Source organism: Tympanuchus pallidicinctus, unplaced genomic scaffold (assembly GCF_026119805.1).
Source record: "Tympanuchus pallidicinctus isolate F22 unplaced genomic scaffold, pur_lepc_1.0 scaffold11, whole genome shotgun sequence".
Taxonomy (NCBI): Eukaryota; Metazoa; Chordata; class Aves; order Galliformes; family Phasianidae; genus Tympanuchus; species Tympanuchus pallidicinctus.
Window position 1 is genome coordinate 16,551,277 of NW_026294627.1, and position 22,571 is coordinate 16,573,847.

The following is a 22,571-nucleotide window of genomic DNA, read 5'->3' on the forward strand; positions in this document are numbered from 1 at the left end:
ACCCTGAAACTGTCATTTGGAGTTACATTTCTTCTTCTATCAGCTCCCATCTTTGCCAAATGTCCCCAAATCCCACAGCTATGAAGCTGTGACAACAAGCTAAAGTCCACTTCACTCTGGAAAAAGACAAAGTTTTCTTCATTTCTTTGTCTGCACTGGATTCCAGTATGAGGAAGACGTTGTTTGCTGCCACTCTGACAAGAGCTTGCAAGGACTGCTATTTACAGGAGGATCTCGTGAGATAGCAAATTAAGGAAGCAACAGAGGCCACAGGCGTAAACCAATGACTACTGTGTACATTTTGATAAAGTATGTAAATTCCACAATCAACATCAGTTTCTTTCAAATTAAAACCTACGGGCAATCTCTTAATTTAAAATGCTCTTATTCCACCAATAGTCATGTTCTATTTTCTTTACAGTAATGCTCCAAGGTTCATGTTAGCATTAGGATTTCCTTTTCCTAAGTTCTTTTTGTCTCAGTGAATCTTTTAACACATGCCAACTCCAGATAAACATTATTGGCTGTTTGCTTAGTACAAAAAAAATGCAACTAACACAAAACTCCTTTGGTGACACCCTTTAATTCCCACACTTCCACTGAATAAAAGATGCTGTTAAGCTTACATTCACAAGTTATTGTTTCCTCTTGAGAACTACCATCTTCACAAGGTGTTTTCACTCCTGTCTAAAATTAAATGTGCTTCTTTATAGGGAAATACCCACCTCATTTGTTACACTCTTTCCTCTTAGGATCCAAGAGCAGCTGCAGAACGCAGTCAGTCAGACACAACATGGAGGCTTAATTGTGGCACATCTGAAAATAGGTCTGTTTGCCTACAGTCAAAACATATCTAAAAATGTCCAAAACCAGATCTAATAGAATGGCAGTGCTAATCACAAAAGATAAATCCCCCCTACGGAAAAACAAAGTGAAAAGATGGCAAGAGAGTGTAAGTTATCAAAAAATATCTGACAGCACAAATTCTGCTAAAAAATGTGCCCCGACCACCTGAACAATTCTCATCCTTACTGGTCTCTTCCCAAACATTCATTTTTCCTCCTCTTAGGTGTCTGTTTATCTTTATTTTTACTTTTTTTTTTTTTACTTATTTTTATACTGACTGGATCATCATAGCATGACTACTTTCCACTTCTTTCACTGTGAAGCACTTACAAGCTTCCTCTTTTACTCCGCTGCCTCTTTCTCATGTTGCGCGGTATTTCTTTCCCCCTCATCCTGACATTTTCCTTCACACACCTGTTTAACCACAGCTTTTCTTCTTCCAGCTTTTTGTTTCCTCTCTTAGATACTTCCTAATTTTCAATAGCAATTTATAACTTTCTTTCAGGTTTCTCTTCTCCACTGCAAACATAATTTGCTTTTCCCCAATTCAGAAGCACCACAAGGAATAAAAGATTTTAAAGAATATCCATTGCCATGTAAGAAGGACCCATGCAACCAGTTCTGGGTCATGACATTTGATGGTTATGTGCTAACACTATGCTAACACTAAACCAGTGCGTGTAATGAAAGATGCCACTCCACCAACCCTGAGGATGAGTTCACTTCCCTCTTACCCATCTGCTGCTACAAGACCAGATTTTCTAACAGTGTGTACTAGAGTATTTATTGTCTCAAATTCTGTGCTTAAGGAATGGAAAGCCATCATCTTCATAAACAAAATCACATCATCCAATAAAATTTTTTATTCCTGTTCCACCAACGTGAATATTCAAACACATACAAGTGTTTACCAAGAAGCAAAACCAGTCACAACAACATTGTAAACACAATTATACAGATATATGTTATCTCCCATAAAAGAATACAGTTCAATACTTCACGAGTCTGTGATAAATGTTTCGAAGTCCTGGTCTAAGTCTGAAACAAGGGCATCCACAAAATCTTCAACTGAAGGTGACTTCTGAAGCATACCTGTAAAACCAAGACAAGAGACTCTCAGCATTATCACTTGGTATCACTTTAAAAGCTTTGCCAACAATCAAGTTATTAAAATTAGCTAGCTTTTATTGTCGCAATATGACAGAGAGCTATCTTTTTGTGTGTGTGTGTGTGTGTCAAGAAACAAGCGCAATTATAATGCATAGGGAGTAGCTGATTGCATCAAGCAGCCTGGTACATGTTATCACAGAACTGACAGGCATCAAGATCGTGAACATTTTTTTATCGCTATGATCTTCCTTAGGCTGTGAATTATATCTCTTGTCAAGGAAGGCAATCAAAACACAAGCTAAAGCAGTCACTTCCAAAAGACTGGGAGAAATCAGGGATCGGGAAGGATCTGAATCCTTATCTGCTGAGTCTCCAGATTGACACAGCCAGAGAAAAACAATGTATTTTTTTCAGCATTACACGCCTTAAACGTTTAATTTAATATTTAAAGTACAAACATCTCTGAAATATTACACAAGGCATGAAACATATCCAAGCATGCATTTTCAGGGTGCTGCAGTTTTAGCTCTGGTTGGTTGGTTGGTGGTTTATTTTTCACAGTAGAGGGATTTACCTTTTTATCAGGAATAGTCATTAGTAGGTATGCTACTTGTATCACATGGCTACAGAACAACAGACAGGGAAATTAGAACAAGAAACAACCACACACAAGTATTTTGTCAGGTAGCTCTATGAGCAGAACAACCAAAAATCTCACACCTTCCTCCCCAGAATCCCAGTTTTCATAAAGCATGAGAATCTCATTTAAATTATTTTCAGATGTTTCTTCATAACAAATACTAAATTAGTGCTGAATCTTTTCACTGCTCTTAATATTTTTGAAATTATATATGAAAATTTACTGCATTACCAGAGCAGGGAAGAAAAACAACATGGCTGCCAAATAATGTAAAATTTAATCTTCATACTACTTTGAAGTGTTCTGTTCTTTCTGACAACTGCCAACGTAAATATAACCTTGTTCTACCCTTTCTGATCACTATACCTACTGTACATAATTTTGTGCTCTTTTCACATCCTCTACAATATTTGCTTTCAGTGGAAATTATAATTGCCTGCTGCTAAAAGACCGGAATCTTTTACTAAAGCACAATTATTCAAAACCCACCAGGAAACAGACCGGCTAGACGTAATTTTGAGTGAGCAACTAAAAGAAGGAATTTTCTTGCTGAGACCTCACAGAATCCCATTTCAATGTGATTTAAACACATTGCATGTGTCAACACAAGCTGCCATGGCCCAGGAGATAATAGTGAGCACTCAAAGGAAAACAAATCTCATACTACATGTAGATTGAAATGCTGTTAGGTGATGTTTGCATGGAGATATTTTCAAAATGAAGGAGAACAGAATTAATACTTTGAAGTTCATGGTAAACTTGTAATCTACTGTTAGTAAAATTGCTGTGGAATTTCTTCTAGTTCACAGTGGAAACAGAAGCAGATGTGTTCCAACAGCAGCTACTAAGCCACACTCCGCTGAGAGCCCACTGCAGACTGACTCCCAGGTTGCTGATGGGGGTGGCTGGGAGATACCCCTATTTGCTCCATAACACCCTTAGAAAAATTCCCTCAGACAAACAGTTTAAACCCTCAGTGTTTTCCTGCAGTTTGCTCAGAAGTGCAGTTTGCTCAGAAATGCCTGAAGGAGGCGACTCAGATGGCAGCCCACTGGAAGATGCATTGTCATGCATGACTAAAGGAGCTTCATCTTTCAGGGAGACGCAGTCTGGTTCCAACAGTTTTAATTATTTCACCTTTTTTTTGGCCTCATTTTATCTCAGATATTTACATCTGAACGAACTGGCACTACTTCTAGAGAGTGGACAGTAAGAAGAACTTCAGAAAGGAAACTCTGCTGGTTATATAAAATACAAAAATGTGAAGTTAGGTGAAATGATTTCTTTCCTGGAGGTATTTGAGAGATCTGTGGACACGGCACTAAGGGACACAATTTCAACACGGTTTGGACTTGGTGATCTTTTTCTTGATTCTGTGTACCCTCCAATTTTTAAGATGCTCTACAAAGGAATTGTTTTTTCTGTAGCCAGTATGTTATATGCTATCAGGTATCAGCGGGACAGGATGACAGTCTAGACCACATTTTTTCTTAAAGTATAAAACCAGCCACAATGGATATAATAACCTTCACCTCTGCAAGCTCCAAAATACAAAACCTTCAACTACTGAGTTTATAAAAACCAGCCTGGCTAAATGATATTTAGCTAATTCTTTTGACATTCTAAATTTATTTTGCTGCAGACCATTCTTAAAACACTGATTGTTACTATGTCACAGAAGAAAAAAGACAATCAGTACAACACTCAGTTATGAGGTTTGGGAAGAGACCGATGCTGTTATTATCTTTAAGTAGATTTAATGTTCCTCCTGTAGAACAATAGTGAATCATAAAAAACCATTCCATCCTTGGGTGTTATGAAATGAATAAAAGAAACACAATTAACTACAATACTCTCAGATGTTCTTTAGTGCAGCTGACTACAGTCTTAGCAGATCTATCTCAAAACTTGGTACAAACTACATTTGTTTACTCTCCACATGGTTTATATCAAATACGTAGCAGAATTCAGTTTTTTTTCTGGCAACAGACATGTCAAATGACCTCCTAGCCCACGCTTCCAACTGTTGATAATGCAAACAGATTTCAGATTTCATGCATTAGCAATGCTGTTTTCCCATTACTGACATCAAAAGCAAACACTAGAAAAATTTGCTTTTGAAGGAGAAGGATGAATTGTAACTGAGGTCATCCCTGAAGAACTTCTGTAGTAAAACAAGCATGCCCTTATGAAATAACTAACTACAGCTTTTAGAATAGACAACTCTGAAAGAAACAGATACTGATGCTATTTTCATGTTTTAACCTCTTACACTACCCAGCTGTCCTACGAGTTGTCATGTCTTCCTTTAAACCCCACTAAAATATATCAAAGTAGGAACAGTACGTACTTAGCCCTTCAGTCTAATGATTTAGTAAGTTGTCCATAAGGTCTGATGGCTGTTTTAAAACATAGGAGTGTGTTTTATCCATTCAGACCAACTCCTGTTTCAGCTCAGTCTCTCCCAAGCCTAAGGCAACTGCACAGCTTATCTTCCCTGCTTTGAAGTTGTCTTTCACATTACACCACTGTGGTTAACCACACCCTTTTGAGAGCCGGTTAGCTATAACCTACAATCACTGGAAACTGGGAGAAGAATAAAGCCTGTGGCAGAATTTGGCCTATGCCCCTTTGGAACATCAATTATTTTAAGTCGGTGTACTTTGAGTTAACATATGTTACCACTACATCACCTTTACGATTTATGCATAGATTTGATACTTTCAAAGGGCCATACAAGCATTATCTGAAGATCTTTACAGCCTCTTCAAATCATAATTATTCCACCAAGTACAATTAGAGGCATAGAAAAACAAATTTTCAGACTGCATCGGAGCAAACTCATGTTTTCTTACAGATTTAGGTGGTCTTATTACTATGCACGAACACAACTGAGAGTGACTGTCTGCAATACGATGCAGAATTAATCAGTGAAGAATACAACTGCATGTGGGTTTTGCACATGGGCTTCTTCACAAACCTGAAGGGCAATGTGACTCCAGCAAAACTGCAGGAGAAGCAAGCTCCAGAGTCTGTTCCATGCTCTCAGCTCCAAAATCACCCAGCCCTGTACTTTCCACACTGCAATTCACTTTCTGCCAATGCACCTGGGTTTCTTTCCAGCTGGGGAGTGCCAAGGGAGAGGGGGAGGGATGGTGCTCACCTGAAGCTTGTTCAAACCTGCGACCAGACCTGGAAGAGACCTGAATTCCCTGTCTTTGAGGGAGTTTGGAATCCCTAATGCCATGTAATCCTACGAAGAAGAGCTATGCGGATATCCCACACAAACAAAGACATCAAGCTCATCTCAAACGGTATTTTCTCTTCAAGGAAAAAAGGATACCTCTTGGACAAAGCATTTTCTTTTTTTTCATTCCTCCTGCTATGTGCATGCATAAATGTTTTTGTATTTTGTCAGTTACCAAAGGGGTAAGGTAAAACGTGTCACTTCAGAAAACATTTTACAAGATTTCAAAAGGCTTTTTTTTTTTTTTTTTTAAATGAAAAAAAAAAAAGCCACAGGAATCAAATCCAAACAAAAAGAAGTACATTGTGTTATTCTAATGACAGGCTGGTTCAAACACGAATCTTGTCACCAACTCCACCGGATGGCAGGTCAGATCCTTTCTCTTTCTTAATCAGTACATCTACGCAATTGTGTGGGAGAAAGATGAAAAGCTAGGGTCATATGCAAGCACAAAAGAAAGACAATAGGTAGCTTCTGAGAAGGAAATCACAACAAAGGAATTGAATAAATGAAACGTGCTTGTGAAGTTATCTGTTATCAGATCAATGAATGTAGCTAACTGCACAATGAGATATGGAAGCACTTCAAGGGTGAGGCTGCATGCATGAATCCAGAAGCCAGGTTTGAGCGTGTTCCTTTAATAAAGGAAAACAAACTTCAAACCAACAGAATGTAGGTTTTTTTTTCAATAGGGCACTAGTGGGCAAAGAATCTGAACCGTTTCTCTGAAGCAGAATAAAATCAACAAGCTGCTGGGTCTGGTGGAATTTGTCTTTAGCCAGGAAACCAACTGTGTGCAGCACTGCAGCTGAGGAAAGCCAACCGAAGATGGAAATCAAATGTTACAGAATATCTGTAAGGAACAGGGTTAAAAACAGCAAAGGGAGTCAGATGCTGTTTGAAATGGCAACCAAAACAAGTGAGAAGCAATTGGTCTTATTTTTCCTCTTCAGTTTCTCTTTTTTTTTTTCCTAATAAATACAGAATGATTAAATCTAAACATACACTAATCTTTTCCAACATTTCTGTTGTATGCTTTGATCTTAAATAATCCAAAGTAAGCAATCAAATTATTAGCATGCTAAAAGACCTGAGTCACCTGAATTTAATTTTTCATGGAGTCACTCACAACATGCTTGTTTAAATTTCACACTGTCTACAACTGGAGGTCACGACAAGCACAAGTAAGGACTCTGCAGTTAATAAAGGCATTTTTTTCTGATAATTTGATTGATCTTGAAAATGTTTTTATATCTTTTTAAATTTCTGCTTAATGTAATATTGAAGAAATTCAGAATACATAAGTGAAAACATCTTGAAAATGTCAGTTGTTTTCTGATACAGAGGAGTTCCTCCTATCTGGTTCTCCTCAGGTGTGTGAACAGACACGCCAGCAGGTGCACTAGGAAACCTTGAAGTGACAGCAGTTCTGGTTAGGGATTTAAGAACTTAGCAATTTAAAGGAAAAAAATGAAAAGTCAGACTCCATTTCTTACACGCATTGATTTTTTTAAAGTCACTTCAGAAAAGATTATTCTACCATTAACATCAAATAGCACAACTGCAAAGAGCAAGCCCCAGATGCACAGCTACCATTTTTTCATCATTCACCACTGATCCTGTGGGCTCACTGATCTGCACAAAGTGATTCAAAAACTACAAGCACGAGGAATATGAATACAGAAATGCCTAGAACATCTGATGATTGCATGACAAGACAGGTGAACCTGTGTGCTGTCACTGAGCTTTTCCGTGCTTCATCAAATCTGGATTTCCTTTAAGCTTGAAATAAATTTGGAATTTCTTGAATTCCAATGCCACTTCAGATTCATTTCAGCAAGAAGTTTTATCCAAAATGACTGATGCATACTTTCAACCCCAAACTGATGGTACCACGTTCCACTGTGCTCTCTCAAATACAAGAGGGGAAGACATCTCTAGGTACACAGATCTGTTAAGCCTATTCACAGTTGTATTTTGCAAATTTCAGTCAAATAATGTTTGATTCAAGAAAGTGCATTGCCAACAACTTCATTACAGCCTCTTGGGCACTCCACTCCATGCTCAACAAGTGAAAATACATCCCAGAAACAGAAAAGATTGTTGTTTAAAAACGTTCTTTCTTCCACTGCAACATGGCTTACAATATAATTGGTTTTGCTTGTAAAGATGTAATAATTGTCTTGCAACTACTTAGTCCACAATCTTGAGCTGCAGTTACACTTTTCAAGAGCAGACAAGAGAGGTAAGTTTAAAAGATGCAAAAGGCATCCTGAAGGAAAAGTAACCCTGCAGATCAGAAAAATAAGTAGACTAATCTAGAGGATACATACATATGTATATACATATATAGAATGTTCTTACTTTGAAATTGTGTTGAGCTCATGATGTAATACAGATGCATTACCACTGCACAACTTACGCGACTAAAAAAAACAACTTTCAGTCTTCAACACTGCAGTGATCAGAAGCCGATTAATTAATATTCATAATTAACAATATCAGAGTGAATTGAAAAGGTTATTTTCCAGATTCAAAAGGGAAATGTAGTACTGAGAGGAATAAAGAACCAGATTTCCATATCACAATCTTCAGATTTCCATTTCAAGAGAATTTATATTCAAAGTAGTAATATACTTAGAGCTATTTTGACAATGCTAAAATTGCATGGCCAGTAGAAGTTCAATTCTTGCCTACAGAACAATTAGATCTGAATTTCACCTGTGTAAAACTTAGGCATCCAAAAATCGTCCTCTGTTTACTTTCAAGTATGTTTTACTCTCAATTCTTTAGACTACTTTATCATATAACCCTTACAACATTTTGTCCCAACTGTTCCTATGCCTGTTCTGTTCTGTGCATCACTGACTGTGATGCAAAAGCTGACAATCACTTCACTTAAATAAATAAACAGAAAGGTTTTCTTTCACAAATCCAATAAATAAAACAAAACTGAACTATGAAGAACAAACTGGGAAATACGTTTGCATTATTTCTTTCTTGATCAAAGGAATCAAACAGTTCTAAAATTTTTTGTACCTTGAACCATAAGAATGGGCTCTTTTCCACCACCATGTGCCAGCATCTCTCTCCGATAACGCTCACCCATTGCCCTGGAAAAACACAGATGTTAGAGCCACCTGCAGGGAGCCTGTCCAGCTTTCAGCTGTATTGACTTCTAGGATCTCTACGGGATTAAAAGGCAGAGATGGAATGAGATCTTATGCCTCAAAACAATGACCACCTTGATCCCATGTTGGCTCCTTTGAATTCAGATTACATTTAAAAATATACTACGGCTAACTGAACTAGACAAATTTTATACACACAAAGATGTGCTGATGTTCGTGGAAGTTAAAATGCAAACATTTCAGCTTCCACTGTTGAAAGGGAAAAAGTTACTTAGTTATAATGCCTAGAACATACACCTATGATGTAAGAACATTTTTATTTTTTTTTATTTTATTTAAATTTTTTGAAGTCACAATTTACCTTTTAATTTCACAAAGCAAAATGAGTAGGATAGCTATGCTTAGCTCTGAAGGTGGTGACATGAAGCTTGCTTAATACCTACAGTTGCTTTTGATTTCAAAAGAAAATTACAATTAATCTGGTACCTATGAAAATCAAGCTCTATAATTACATCTAAATACGGATTTCAATGCCTCTCAAGTGGCAAGCCTGTATTTTAAAACAAAGACATGAGTTCTTTGCATCAATGATTACGTCCCAAAGTACATTTAATGTGTGGTCATTTCCTATTTTGTTACACTCTTAAAATCAACAAAAAGGCTGAAAATTAATCGGCACTGAAAAAGCCCAACCTATGCTGCCCCAAGCACACCGTGTTTACCCCTTTCCAGAAGCACACTACAGAAGTACAACACTACATGGTAACTCAGTATTTTCTCTGTTTTTACCTATCGAACGGATTGTGAGCAAAACACTGTTTCCACACCATGGAGGCAACGGCCCTGGACATGAGGTAGGAGTAATATTTGGCACCATAGCCCACAAGATGACTAAATCTCAGCTGCCAGGCCTGTAAGAAGAAAACAAAATTAAGAATATTGGTCATCTTTAAAGCTTTTAAATTACTCTGTGGGTTCTGTTTTTTTGGTTTTTTTTTGTTTTCTTTTAAGTATGATAGAAAAAATCTGTTAGCATTACAAAATAAAATGGTTTAAAAAAAAGAAGAAATAAAAAACCCCAAACCACCATCAGAAAACCCAGAATGAAGACATGCTTTATTCTAAGGGCATTTCTTCAAGCTAAATACTGTATATCCAATATGCTGATTATAATAATTGAAATCATACACAAATAGGGTCAGAAGGAGGGAAAAGCAAGAAGCAAAAGAAACGCAGTCAGATGTCATAACAGCCATGCTGTTCCACTGGCCTCCAAAAGAATCACAATTACCTTAATACAAGTGACTTCATATTTTATCTATTTCCATATGGATAACAGCAGTATCACTCCTAGAAAAGCCCCATCTAAAAAATATGCACCGCAAACAAGATGGTCACAGGGACTTGTGCTTAATGCTATATAAAAATACAGCTTCCCATACACCAAAAACTCATAGGTAGATGAATTACATGCACACGCAATTAATTGTTCAAAGATTTGTTTGCACCTTTAAAAATGTATATGCATAGCAGATTACCATCTGTAATTATATTGTTATTCATTTATAAATTGTTACTTTGCTTTATGACTCATTCCAGTAATGGTGGACTTCTTTTACAAAGCTCTTTGGCATCAATTATTTTTCTGTGTTTTTTCTTTTAGCAGATAAAATCAAAAGCATCAGCCTTGCTTTCACAGAAATACCTTAATTTTCTCTTTCTTTGAATGCAACAGAATAATTTAGATTGAAAGAGACCTCAGAAGGTCATGTGGTCCACCCCTTGTTCAAAGCAGAGCTAATTTGATGAGGTTTCTCTTGGCCCTGACCGGGATGAAAATATGTTTCCCTACAGGCTTAAATACATTTCTTGAACTGAAGATGATGAATCTCCAGATGAAGGAGTGGATGCTTACTCTGCCCTCTTGGCTCTCTGAGGAAATAAGAGGAGTGAACTCTCATATCTTATTTGTCCTCCTATCCACAGACAAAGAATTTAACATTATTATGAGTGTTATCAAGATTCACTAAATACAACAGAAAGTGGAGTTTTAAAGAAGAATTGGAAGATAAACAACAAAGTAATCTAACAGATGTTTTAAATTTAAATCCATAGCCTGTCACATTCTTCTACTCTCATCCTAAACCTAACGGTTGAAATTCTAAGGCAACCAAACTGAAAAGTGAGAGCGTATTAGGACTTTTCCAGAACTATTTATCTTTGACTGAGACTCATCTTCACACCCTGAGCCTCAATCTCTCAATTTTGGACAGCTGACATAAACTGTTTCTTTATTCAAGAAAGTGCTGATCATCATCTTGCTCTCCACCCACCAAATCAAAGAAGCATGTCTTTTTCATCAGTCTTTTCTACCCTAAAAAAAGCATCAAACAGACTTATTATCCAGGTCATCATGAACAGCTGATGAGAAATTCAGTTGTCAGCTCTCTCTTCTCAAGAACAACTCATCCAAGCTCTGGGCAGCCTGGTCTGGTGGTTGGTGATCCTGCCCTTGTCTGGAAGGTTGAAACTAGATGATCTTTAAGGTCCTTTTCAACCCAGGCCATTCTATGAACACTTACTATTTCTCAAAGTTAGCTGCAATTCAGCCATTCAGAGGCAGTTGCCTCCACCCTAAGACAGGTGTCAAAAATACACTGAATTTGCTATGAATGACTCTAGCAGTAGCCTACACAACTATTTTAAAGCAGAAGCCTGACTTTTAGGGAAGATGAAAAAATGTTCCAGTCCTCAATTTTCCTGTGGGCTTTGTGGCATGATGATGCAAATTCTTAAGAATGACTAATTTTCTTTCTTTAAAGTAAACTTCAACTATATCATATCTCATTATAATGTAAACATACAGAAACATTCAGCTTGGATACAGATACTCTACTTTGCTCTGAAAAATATTGTGGTTGCTGTGTTTGCATTTAATGCCTATAATTTTTCTAACTAGTCCCTTAATTATAACCATAATCACTGAACTAACAGCACAGTTTAAAACAGATCAGAGAGCCTACAGGAAAATCATGACAGCTTCTACTTTACTCCATACTAAGCTTTCAAAAGGAGGATTCAAAGTTTCAACTTGAAAGTACAACTCTCTCAGGCATGTGGAAAGCTTTACTGCAGAATTGGTTTCACATCCTCAGAAACTTAAGCAATTTTCAAATAGATCTGTTCAGTGAAAGATTCAAGTTGCTTTTTCTGCCACAAAGAAGAATATACATCACATAAACTGTAACTAGAACAGCATGTATTCCTCAGTCCAGATTATTTTGCTCATCTTGCCTTCTTTATGTCAAAAATCCATGAAATATCCTAGCGTAAGGAAGATGTACTCCTTTTGTAAGACATTTAATGCTCTGTGACTAGAACAGCTCATCTTCACATCTAAGCTGATCAGCTACTCCATTTATCAGGTTTACTGAAACTGTATTACAAGTAAATAACGAACACAGCTTCTTAGCAATCTAAGACCAAAAGCTTATTTCAGTCTGCACCAAAAACAGACTGAAACAATTCCCTCTGCCCATATACAAAAAATTTTGTTTGACATTGCCATTGCAATTACACTTAAGTAAGAAACTTCACATCACTTCCTTTCAAAAGAGAAAAGGAAGGGGTACAGAAAGACCAAGCAAAGATGCTACTCATCTCTGTATATTTGGGGAAGCTCTCTAATGAAGTTTAAGCATTCAAAAATTCAGTGGTAACAGGGTGGTATCAAAAAAAAAAAAAAAAAAGGAAAAAAAAAAGAGAGAGGAAGACAGACAAATACAAGAGATTGAGTCAATTTGTCTTAAGCTAAATGCCAACACAGGTAAGGTATAGACAACTCTCTCTTCCTTCATTTGTTCTACAGCATAATTGCACTTTCAGATACTAGAGTTACATAAGATCTCTCAGGAAAGTCCTAATCGCTCTCTACAAATGCCTTAAAGGAGGCTGTGGCAAGGTGGGGATCAGCCTCTTCTCCCAGGTAGTAGCAATAAGATGAGAAGGAATGGCCTCAAGTTGTGCCAGGAGAGGACTGGATCAGATATTAGGAATAATTTCTTCTCAGAAGTGGATGGGCATTGGAACAGGCTGTCCAGGAAAGTGGCACAGTCACTGTCTCTGGAGGTGCTTAAAGAAAGGGGAGATGTAATACTTAGGAACGTGGTGTAGTGGGCAATATTGGTGGTAGACAGATGGCTGGACTGGATTATCTTAGATGATTCTTAATGATTCTATGTTTCTATGATAATAACAATTTCCAAAGGCATCACACAACTGACATTTTTTTCATAGTGGAAACAACAACTCAGGAAATCTGATAATAAACACACTACTTCCTAGTAAGGTTTGAAGGATATAGATGATTTTTAAATGTTTTCATAATCAGTACAGATTTTTCTGCATAGAGTATGGAAAACTCTAGCATGTTGTCATTCCCTGTTCTTAACCTTTTTCAGTCCTCACACAAAGCTTCTGATAAGGAGTTTCCACAATCCCTTCATTCTCTATCTTCAGTATTTCATCATTGTTCATTATCTTTTATATTACTCAAGTACACTTTCCAATTCAATGCTGTTCTAGTAACTGACATTCCATACTGGACTTTGTTCAAATATTTGTTTGCAGGTAACGTTAAACTGCATCCACTACTCCCACAAGGAGTGATCTGCCTGTATTAAAAAAACTGTTCCTACCTTATACAGATGAGATATAGTCAACAAAAAAATGCCAAATCACAGAATCATCTGGGTTGGAAAAGAATTTCAAGATTAAGTCCAACCATCAGCTGATCTATTGAGTCCCATCACTAAACCATGACCCCTCGTGCCACATCCAAATGTCTCTTTTAATACCAACATAGAAAGGGACCCCATTGATTCCCTGGGCAGCCTATGCCAATGCTTGATCATCCTCTCCATGAAGAAATTATTCCAGATGTCCAGTCTAAATCATTCCTGGTGCAACTTGAGACTTTTTCCTTATGTCCTGTCACTTGCCTCCTATGCAAAGAGACTTATGCCATAGAATCTCCTTTCAGGTAGCAGCAGAGTTGTAGAGAGCAATGAGTTCTCCCCTCAACCTCCTTGTCTCTAGACTAAACAACCCCAATCTCCACAGCCACTCCTCATAATTAGTTCCTTCACCAGCTTCACTGCTCAACATCCCTCTTCCAGTGTGGGGCCCAAAAGTGAACACAGTATTTGAGGTGCAGTCTCACCAGTGTTGCAAACAAGGGGACAATCACTCCCCTAGTTCTGCTAGCCACACTATTTCTGACACAGGCCAGGTTGCTGTTGTTCTTGGACATCCAGGCACATTGCTGATGTGTGCTCAGCCAGCTGTTGACCAATACCCCCAGGTCCTTTTCAGTTGGGCAATTTTCCACCCACTCTTCCCCAAGCTTATGCCACTGAATGAGGTTATTATGACCCACATGCAAGATCCAGCACTTAGTCCCGTTGATATGCTTAGGCTAGTACTCCTTTATGATCTATGATCAATAAAAAATAACCACACCACTGTAAGTGGTTCACCTTTTAGCATGAAATTCCATTCTAATAAAACTATCTATAGATGAAAAATGACTTGATTTCATAACTATGTTATTCACAAAGCTGAATGACTTCTTCATATAAAAAAACAACTGACATATCAATTTCATTTTTGGGAGGATAATGGCTAGACATGTAGAACTAAGGCACACTCCTTATTAAACGCTGTATTTTTGGTAAGCAGCAAGAAAGTTAATGAAGATTGAGTAATCACCTACTTCAAAAAGTTCCACGAACTCATTCCAGGAGTTTATAAAACAGCACATTTTACAGCATAGCCCATGGGTTGTGATAATATGCCATTCATGGGTCATGTTCATGCCTGCTTTTTATTCAACACAGCAGACTGAAATAAAGGCGTGCAACTGATCCACTGCGTTTATTAAAAGGGTCTTTTCTCTACCAACATTATAATCTTCCCTTATAACCATGCCTGAAATGTTACCAAAGTGTGAAGGCTTTCCATTCCTTCCTGTAACAAACAAAAATATCTCAGATACATGTGCCATACAGATAGAACATTACACCTTCCCAGGAATTTTAAATAGAGTACTTGTGGGATATACTCTCAGGGTAAGATCCAGTTCATTTTACTTAATAGCTACCTCAAACTAGGTGTCTTGCCCAAACTAGTCATGGAGGCTGCCTTTGTAGTCAGGGGACAGAAATTTCTTTTATCTCTGGAGGATATAAGGGTATAAGACTACCACTCCAGGAAAAATCAAAATAATTTACCCCTTATATTTAAAAGTTAATACACCTATTTGAAAGTTAACACACGGCATTTCTTTTAACAACATTGTTAGTTCAGTGAAACTAAGCTGGTTTGAAGACAACATAAATTAATTTAAGATTTAATAATGTGATTTCTAAACTTACTAATGTTAAGATTATCACAAAGATCAACTCATTTAAAAATTAATATGTAACCTGAAAAGACAAAATTGAAAGCAAAAAACTGCAGGTAAGTCACTACATAATTGTAATTAAAAAAGCATAATTTTTGTATAAAATCCTCCTACTTCATTTGAAAAGAAAAACAAACTACAGTAATTCTTGACTAGCACTTGGAGTTGTCAAAATGCTCTTCATCAGTTTCTGCTGTGACTTTAGCTATTTGTAGGTGTATTTTATTCCTTTTATATTTTTGCATCGTAAGACAAAAATCACAAGTGAGAATGAGAACCTGAAAATACCCAACGCTAAATGAAGTATTTACATCATTTAAGTCTTCTAATTACAAAATGTGTGTTAGAGTAACTACAACAACAGCCTGTTGTTGAACAGTTTCCATGAGGAACAATATTTGATGGGGATGATATTAGGTGCCACCCCCCTCCCCTTTCTTAATTAAATTTTTATTTTGGCAGGAAACTCAGTGGGGAAGCAGCCAACTTATCTCAGTGGCTACTGGGTGGAGAACTCCTGGATCTGGCAGAAAGTTGATGGTATTGCTCCTAATGCCCTTGAACTTGGCTATCAGTAGTGGTGGAACACTCATGAGAATCACAAAGAAGCTCGAGGCTCTGGTAACTTGGGAGACAGAACAGAACAGCAATTAGCATGGAAATCAGTACAATTCCCTCTGCTGAGAAGCAAGGCTTATCAATGTTAGTGAATTTCCAGCACAACAGGCTTCTGGCATGCAAATAAGCACACTGAAAATGAGCACAACAGGAGCTGGAAGTGAACAGAAAAGAATACCCTGAATGGAATGGACGTACAACAATCACCGAGTCCAACTCATGGCTCCATGCAGCACCACCCAAAATCCAATCCCCATGGCTGAGAGCACTGCCCAAACACTGTCTAAACTCCAGCACTCGGTCCTGGGCAGCTGTTCCATGCCCACCGCCCTCTGGCGCAGCCCCTTTCCCTCACCCCCAGCCGCCCTCCCCTCACGCAGCTCCATGCCGTTCCCTGTCGCTGTCACACAGAGCAGAGCTCAGCGCTGCCCTCTGCTCTCTGTGAGGAGCTGCAGCCGCCATGAGGCCTCCCCTCAGGCTCCGCACACGTCTTACCCTTTAGAACCCTCACAACCCCCACAGCCCTCCTCTGGATGCTCTCTAACAGTTTTATGTCCTTACACTGTGGGGCCTAAACCTCCACCCGCTGCTCGAGGTGAGGCTGGATCAGCGCAGAGCAGAGCGGGACAATCCCTTCCATCACCCAACTAGCTCTGCACACAAACAATACAGAGAGCTGCAATCAACAGATCGAGAAACCAAGGCCACTTCTCAATACAGAAAATGGGTGAACTCAATGTGTGGTGCAGATCTGACTGGATGCTGCACATCCAGCTTAGCAGATTTCCTGTTCTGATGTCCTACTAGCTGTGCACACATCATTTTAATACACTGGTAGTAAAAAATACCTTTATCAAAATAAAAAAAAAAACACTACTATCTGATGACCAGATGTGGTTTCTTTGTTTTCCTTTGACTTGTTCACATTTTCATCGTCAAACTCAGACTTTTTTCCAGACAGAAGTTCAACAACCTGCTCCTCAAAACTCAAGGATGATACTGAGAAGGTTTCACTGCAAAGAACTGCAACCACCAGAAGTCATCAAGTACTGAAATTTCAAGACTCACCCCAATGGCTCCTAGAATTCCTGTGCTCATCTACTTGAATGAATCCTGTTTCCTGAGTCTCTACTGCACTCACTTTGCTAGAAGCATCAAGCCTGCAGTAGATGACTGAAGAAGCTGGCCAAATAAAGATCCTCTGGCTCTTCTTGTCTGTGTGTAGCAGCTGCAGCAAGAAGCCTAGCACTGCCAACAGAAGCCTGGGCCATGACTGCCAGGTTCCGAGGTTCCAGCTCAGCTGCCAGGAGCACATATTTTGGGGAGGCCAAACTATCCCGTCACAGAATTTATTTTTCCACTGGTAAGTTTAAACTACTCCTTCGCTTTATGAAATGAGAAGAGGCTTTATAGCTTAAGGAATTCTCTGCTTCATTCTGTAACAAATCAGAGTATTTCTCTCCCCTCTTTTATTAGTTACATAAGCTTGAAGCTTTGAAGACATCCTCAATTCATTCTCACTTGAAGAAACAACTTAATGAGTTTTGGGGTGCAGATGTTACAGTCTATGCCTGGGGCTACCTCTGAGGAAATCCTAGAGCTTTTGCTGAGTGGCAGAAGCAATTCTTTCAGAGGTATGCACCTACTTCTTTGGTTAACTTACTTTCTTTATTTCTGGTCTGAACACCAAATTTTATAGAATTACATCACCACGATTCTAGAATTTCACAATAATAAAAAATTCCAATAAAAAGTTCTAAAGCCACTTCCTTTACTGCAGTTTCTAATCTTGTTTAGAATAACAGAAAGTTAATTTCACGAAACCACATCTTGAGCTGCCCTCGTAACTTGCTTAATGTCAGCACTCCTTCGTTTTTCAGTGTCGTGCATTTCTGTGTTAGGAGTGGGAGAGAGCACAAAGTAAACCAACCCAGAGACATCACTGACATTTTAGAAAGCAAGTCAAGCAAGAGATTAGAATTTCAATTTATAACACTTCTGTGTTTTTATTATAAAACGATAAATAAATCTAGCAAGGCATGGAATGTAAATATTTTTGCAGTTGTTTACACTGGGGAAGAGGAAAGGAATTTAACATGCAATTAACCACTTAGGTGATTCAAGATATGTACCATATGGTCTCTGGATTACTTAAATTAAAGAAAAATATTTCACTTTCATTTAGAAACCATTAATGGAGTTGAACTACTACAGCAAAATCATTTAAAACTCTTCAGCCTCTTCCACCCGCAAAGGGACTGGGGGGAAGAGGGGATGTGGGAGACAACAAAGAACATCAGCATCAAAAAGTTGTACTTATGATTGCTCCACAATCCTTAAAACACAGATACAAGACAGAGATAGGGAGACTGATTTTAAATTCTGACCTCACTTCAGCATATTGAGAGACAGCATTACCTATAAATATAACCAGATTGAAAAGTAAAGCCTAAAAAATCATACCAACAGACAATTCCACAGTTTTTAACATGTAATTCCATACACATACACAAACAAGCAATACACAGTCAGACCATTCAATTGCCATTGAATCATTTTTAGCACTGCCTAAGTTTTCAAGGCTCATAAGCCCCAGATGACTGGATTCAGGTCACTGAGCTCTCCTTCGGATACAGATTTCATATTGAAGCCTAAGTTTTTTATGATACATTACCAATTAAAGCAAATTTTAAGCACTGACCTCTTATTAAAAAACAAACAAACAAACAAACATCAATGCTTCTTAAAATAAGCTCTTATAAAACCCAAGAAATATGCTAAGTCATGTTGTAACTGCAAAATATTATTTGCCAGTACAACTTCATCATGTGAATTACCTGTACCTACACTGGTAGATGATAGCTACTATATTATACAGTAATGCTCACTTACTATCTTTTGCCAAAGCCATTTCAGATAGATCGTGATTCTGAGCTTGAATCTCCCATAAAATCCAATGTGAACTTGAAGAAATGACTTCTTGGCCCTCTCTGTTTAAAGGCCAGCTCCTCGTAAGACGGAGTGATTGTACTTCTACTCTCGTTTTTTTCTGATTTGGCTGCAAGCTTTTTTACAGAGGGAAGAATTTCCCACTGTGTTTGAAGAGTATTTCATTCCAGTTCTTTAGCTTACATTTACAGAAATTATAATTAGTTTTATCTATCACTATCAAATATAGCACCAGTACTGCAATCCTGGGGAAAAACAGAAACAGGAAATGTGAGAACAAAAATACATATGACTAAACAAAGCAATCTGCATTTAAATATATAGAGATATTTTAGGTATCTATAAAAACATATAGGTATCTCAAAACGTTACCAAGTGATGTATGCAACTACTTCCTTCACTTTTTTTTTCAAAATGCTACTAAATGTAAATGCTATCACTAATGTATGTTTGAGTTTCATGTGGCTAACACTGGCTAAAAGAATTTCCTTAAAAGTGTTTCATATCTTCTGATATCTGTACACACTCTGCTGCTGTAGGTAGTTGCCCAGTGAATAGTGTCGTATTACCACTAGAAAACAAATCTTCACAATATATGCCATCAGTATTTTCTTTATCATAAAATGAACTCAACTCCAGAAAGACAGAAACCCAAACAAACCTTGAAGGGTGACTTTAAGAGCTTTTGAAAGATGCAGCATCTACATTCATAATGGACTGAGTAGGGCACCGATCCTTTTGAAATGGCTTTTAGCTATTAATTATTTATAGAAATATCACTCCCCTGGAGTTCACTGTGTACTTTTTTATTAATCTTTTCTTCAAACCCAGACTCTTCAACTTGATTTTATAGTATACTTTTAAGAAGGTTCATATGAAAACTAATCCAGTGATTTGCACTTTGTGTAAACAACTCTGGTTTCCAACATGGCAAGGTAAAAGATTACTTTGAAGGGGTTACACAAACTTCAAGAGGTTGAGTAATGATGCATGACTTCATCTCTCTTCAAAACACTCAAAAAAGCTGAATAAGAGCAACATCAGTGTCTCTTCAAGTAATTTTTTTGGAGGAAAAGTAGAAAAGCAATCCATTAAGAACACCCTCTATCTTTATTATGAAACGTATGTTTCTGTGATCAAGAACCAGGATTTCTTTAAGATTGCCTATAATGGAAATCCTGTAACTGCTGAGTGTGTTGCCCTCTTCAACAGAAGAGGGAAAAGATTAACAACTTTCAAAAGATTTGATATCAACCACAATGACATCTGTTGTATTGTCAGCCATCTTTTTTCCCTTCCACTACTGGTTGTTCATAAGAAACAACTGATGTCTCAATTCCAATTACAGGTTTTCAGTACCAGAACATACATGCTTATGTGTACCCACCTAATTTTTCTTTGCTAGAAAATTACCTTAATTTTTTCAACTTCTTACAGTGTTCATGTTTCTAAAGCTATCGTCTTTCCAAATCCTTTTCTTTGTGCTTTGCACTGCTTGCATCTTTTTTATGTCATTCACCTACTACAGAACACAGCACTTGGCCAGTGCTAAGTCCCCAACACAAAATACCAGAACACCCAAAAAACATAAGCAAAGCTTTAGCAGCATCTCATAAATCACGCTCTTTGGGCATTTAATGCTCTTTTAAATACTTATATATTTAATTGGTTGCAAATGATTTTAGACTTATTTTGAAAGACTAAAAATCTCAACATTCTGAACTCTCCAAATCCTCTGGATTGTTCAACATATCCAAATACAAGAACTTGCACCTGGGTCGAACCAATTCTCACTACCAACACGAGCTGGGAGATGAAAGGGTTGAGCACAAGACCTGCTGAAAAAAAAACCTGGGGATACTGGTGGATGGGAAGCTGGACATAAGCCAGCAATGTGCCCTCCTGGCAGAGAAAGACAACTGTATCCTGGGCTGCATCAAAAGCAGCATGGCCAGCAGGGAAACAGAAGTCATGCTGCCCCTCTACTCTGTGCTGTGAGACTTCACCTGGAGTACTGCATCCAGATGTGGAGTCCTCAGTACGAGGAGACAGGGACCCGCAGGAGCACATACAGAGGAGGGACAGAAAACTGATCCAAGGGATGGAACACCTTTCCAATGAGGACAGGCTGAAAGATCTGGGGCTGTTCAGCCTGGAGAAGGCTCCGAGGTGACCTGGTAGTGGCCTTTCAATATATAATGGGGAGCTACAGGAAAGAAAGGGACAGACCCTTTAGCAGGGTCTGTGACGAAAGAACAAGGGGAAATGGCTTCATGCTTAAAGAGGGGAGATTTAGATAGAAGGAAAAAATGTTTTACAGTGAAGGTGGTGAGACACTGGAACAAGTTGTCTAGAGATTTGGCTGATGCCCTGTCCCTGGAGGCCTTCTTTATGACCTTTAAAGGTCCCTTCCAACTCTAAGGATTCTATGATTCTATCATGACCAGTAAAAGACTGCAATACTGAAATTCAAAAACCACTTTGTTTCCATGGTCTCCACTTTTGAACTGTGGTGTACTTTAATACCATTGAGCATGAGGTCAAGTTACCTTCAAACTCTTAAGAAAATGCTCTTAGGAAATAAAGAGGTATATAGCTCTTCTTTTGCTCTCAGGTGTTCTTGAACACTATAAACAGGAGCTGGGAATCAGGCAGCAATGCCTGCTGCAGAAAGACATTTAAACCTATCTCCTCTCTGCTGGGAAGCAAGTTCTGACTCTCTGCTACACATCAAATTCTCTTCAGCTGACCAAATTACCAGATGTCTTTATATGCACCTTATTAATGAAACCTTTACGCCCTCAGCAAGGATGGGCAAGCCACAACTTCCTGTAGTGCCTGATAAGACTCCACAAGCAAGCATATTCCAAATGTTATGTAACATCTCATCCATTGACTTCCTCTGTGAAGAACACAACAGATGCAATCCCAGCAAGTTCAATCAAGGATCTAAGTGGGGCCTTCCAAGGTCAGGATCCCTGTCTGGGCAGAGTCCCCCCAGCTGCAGGAAAAAGAAATACTAACAATTACATTGGTGATACACCATTTTTTCATACACTTCTTCCCTCTAGGGTATCTCTAACAATAACTACCTTGTTTTCTGTTGGCAAACTAACAAATTTGGTTTTACAGATGTTTCGGTCTCTAATCAGTAGCATCCATAGGCCATTAAAAAATTCTTTTATTGCCAAAGAAAACTGCACTCTGGACAGAAGTATACAAGCACAATTAAACCTGTAACTTAATGTAATTTTTAGGACACAAGTAGAAGAGGTCCTTCTGGAACAATGCGTATTTAATGTACTAGAACAAAAAGGTATATTAGCAAGTTATTTAATCTCAAAAATATCAAAAGCTTCCCTGCATAGCAACATCTTCCCTTCTGCCACATGTAATTATAATTAAGTGTGGGGATTAATGTCAACATTACATTTTATACTCAAGTACCTATACAGAGATCCATATATTTATATGGATAGTGTACAAAGTCAAATGAAATCCTTATTGCTGCAGGAGATCCAGATCAGCACCTCCCAGCAAACCTCTGGATTAGAATGAAAAAAAGGT

General features: G+C 38.0%; 2 protein-coding genes across 2 annotated transcripts in view; one reads left to right on the forward strand and one right to left on the reverse strand.

Moving 5' to 3' along the window:
- The window catches only part of TNFRSF19 (TNF receptor superfamily member 19), a 501,102-nt gene that overhangs the window by 68,959 nt on the left and 409,572 nt on the right, over window positions 1-22,571 (forward strand). The gene's annotated exons all lie outside the window — the stretch shown is intronic.
- Window positions 1,695-22,571, reverse strand: part of MIPEP (mitochondrial intermediate peptidase) — a 67,436-nt gene continuing 46,559 nt past the window's right edge. The window contains exons 17-19 of the mRNA XM_052671195.1: window positions 9,764-9,885; window positions 8,883-8,956; window positions 1,695-1,938 (exon numbers count right to left, since the gene is read on the reverse strand). Of these exons, the coding sequence (XP_052527155.1) occupies window positions 1,844-1,938; window positions 8,883-8,956; window positions 9,764-9,885 (291 nt within the window). The 3' untranslated portion in view covers window positions 1,695-1,843. The remainder of the gene's footprint in view (window positions 1,939-8,882; window positions 8,957-9,763; window positions 9,886-22,571) is intronic.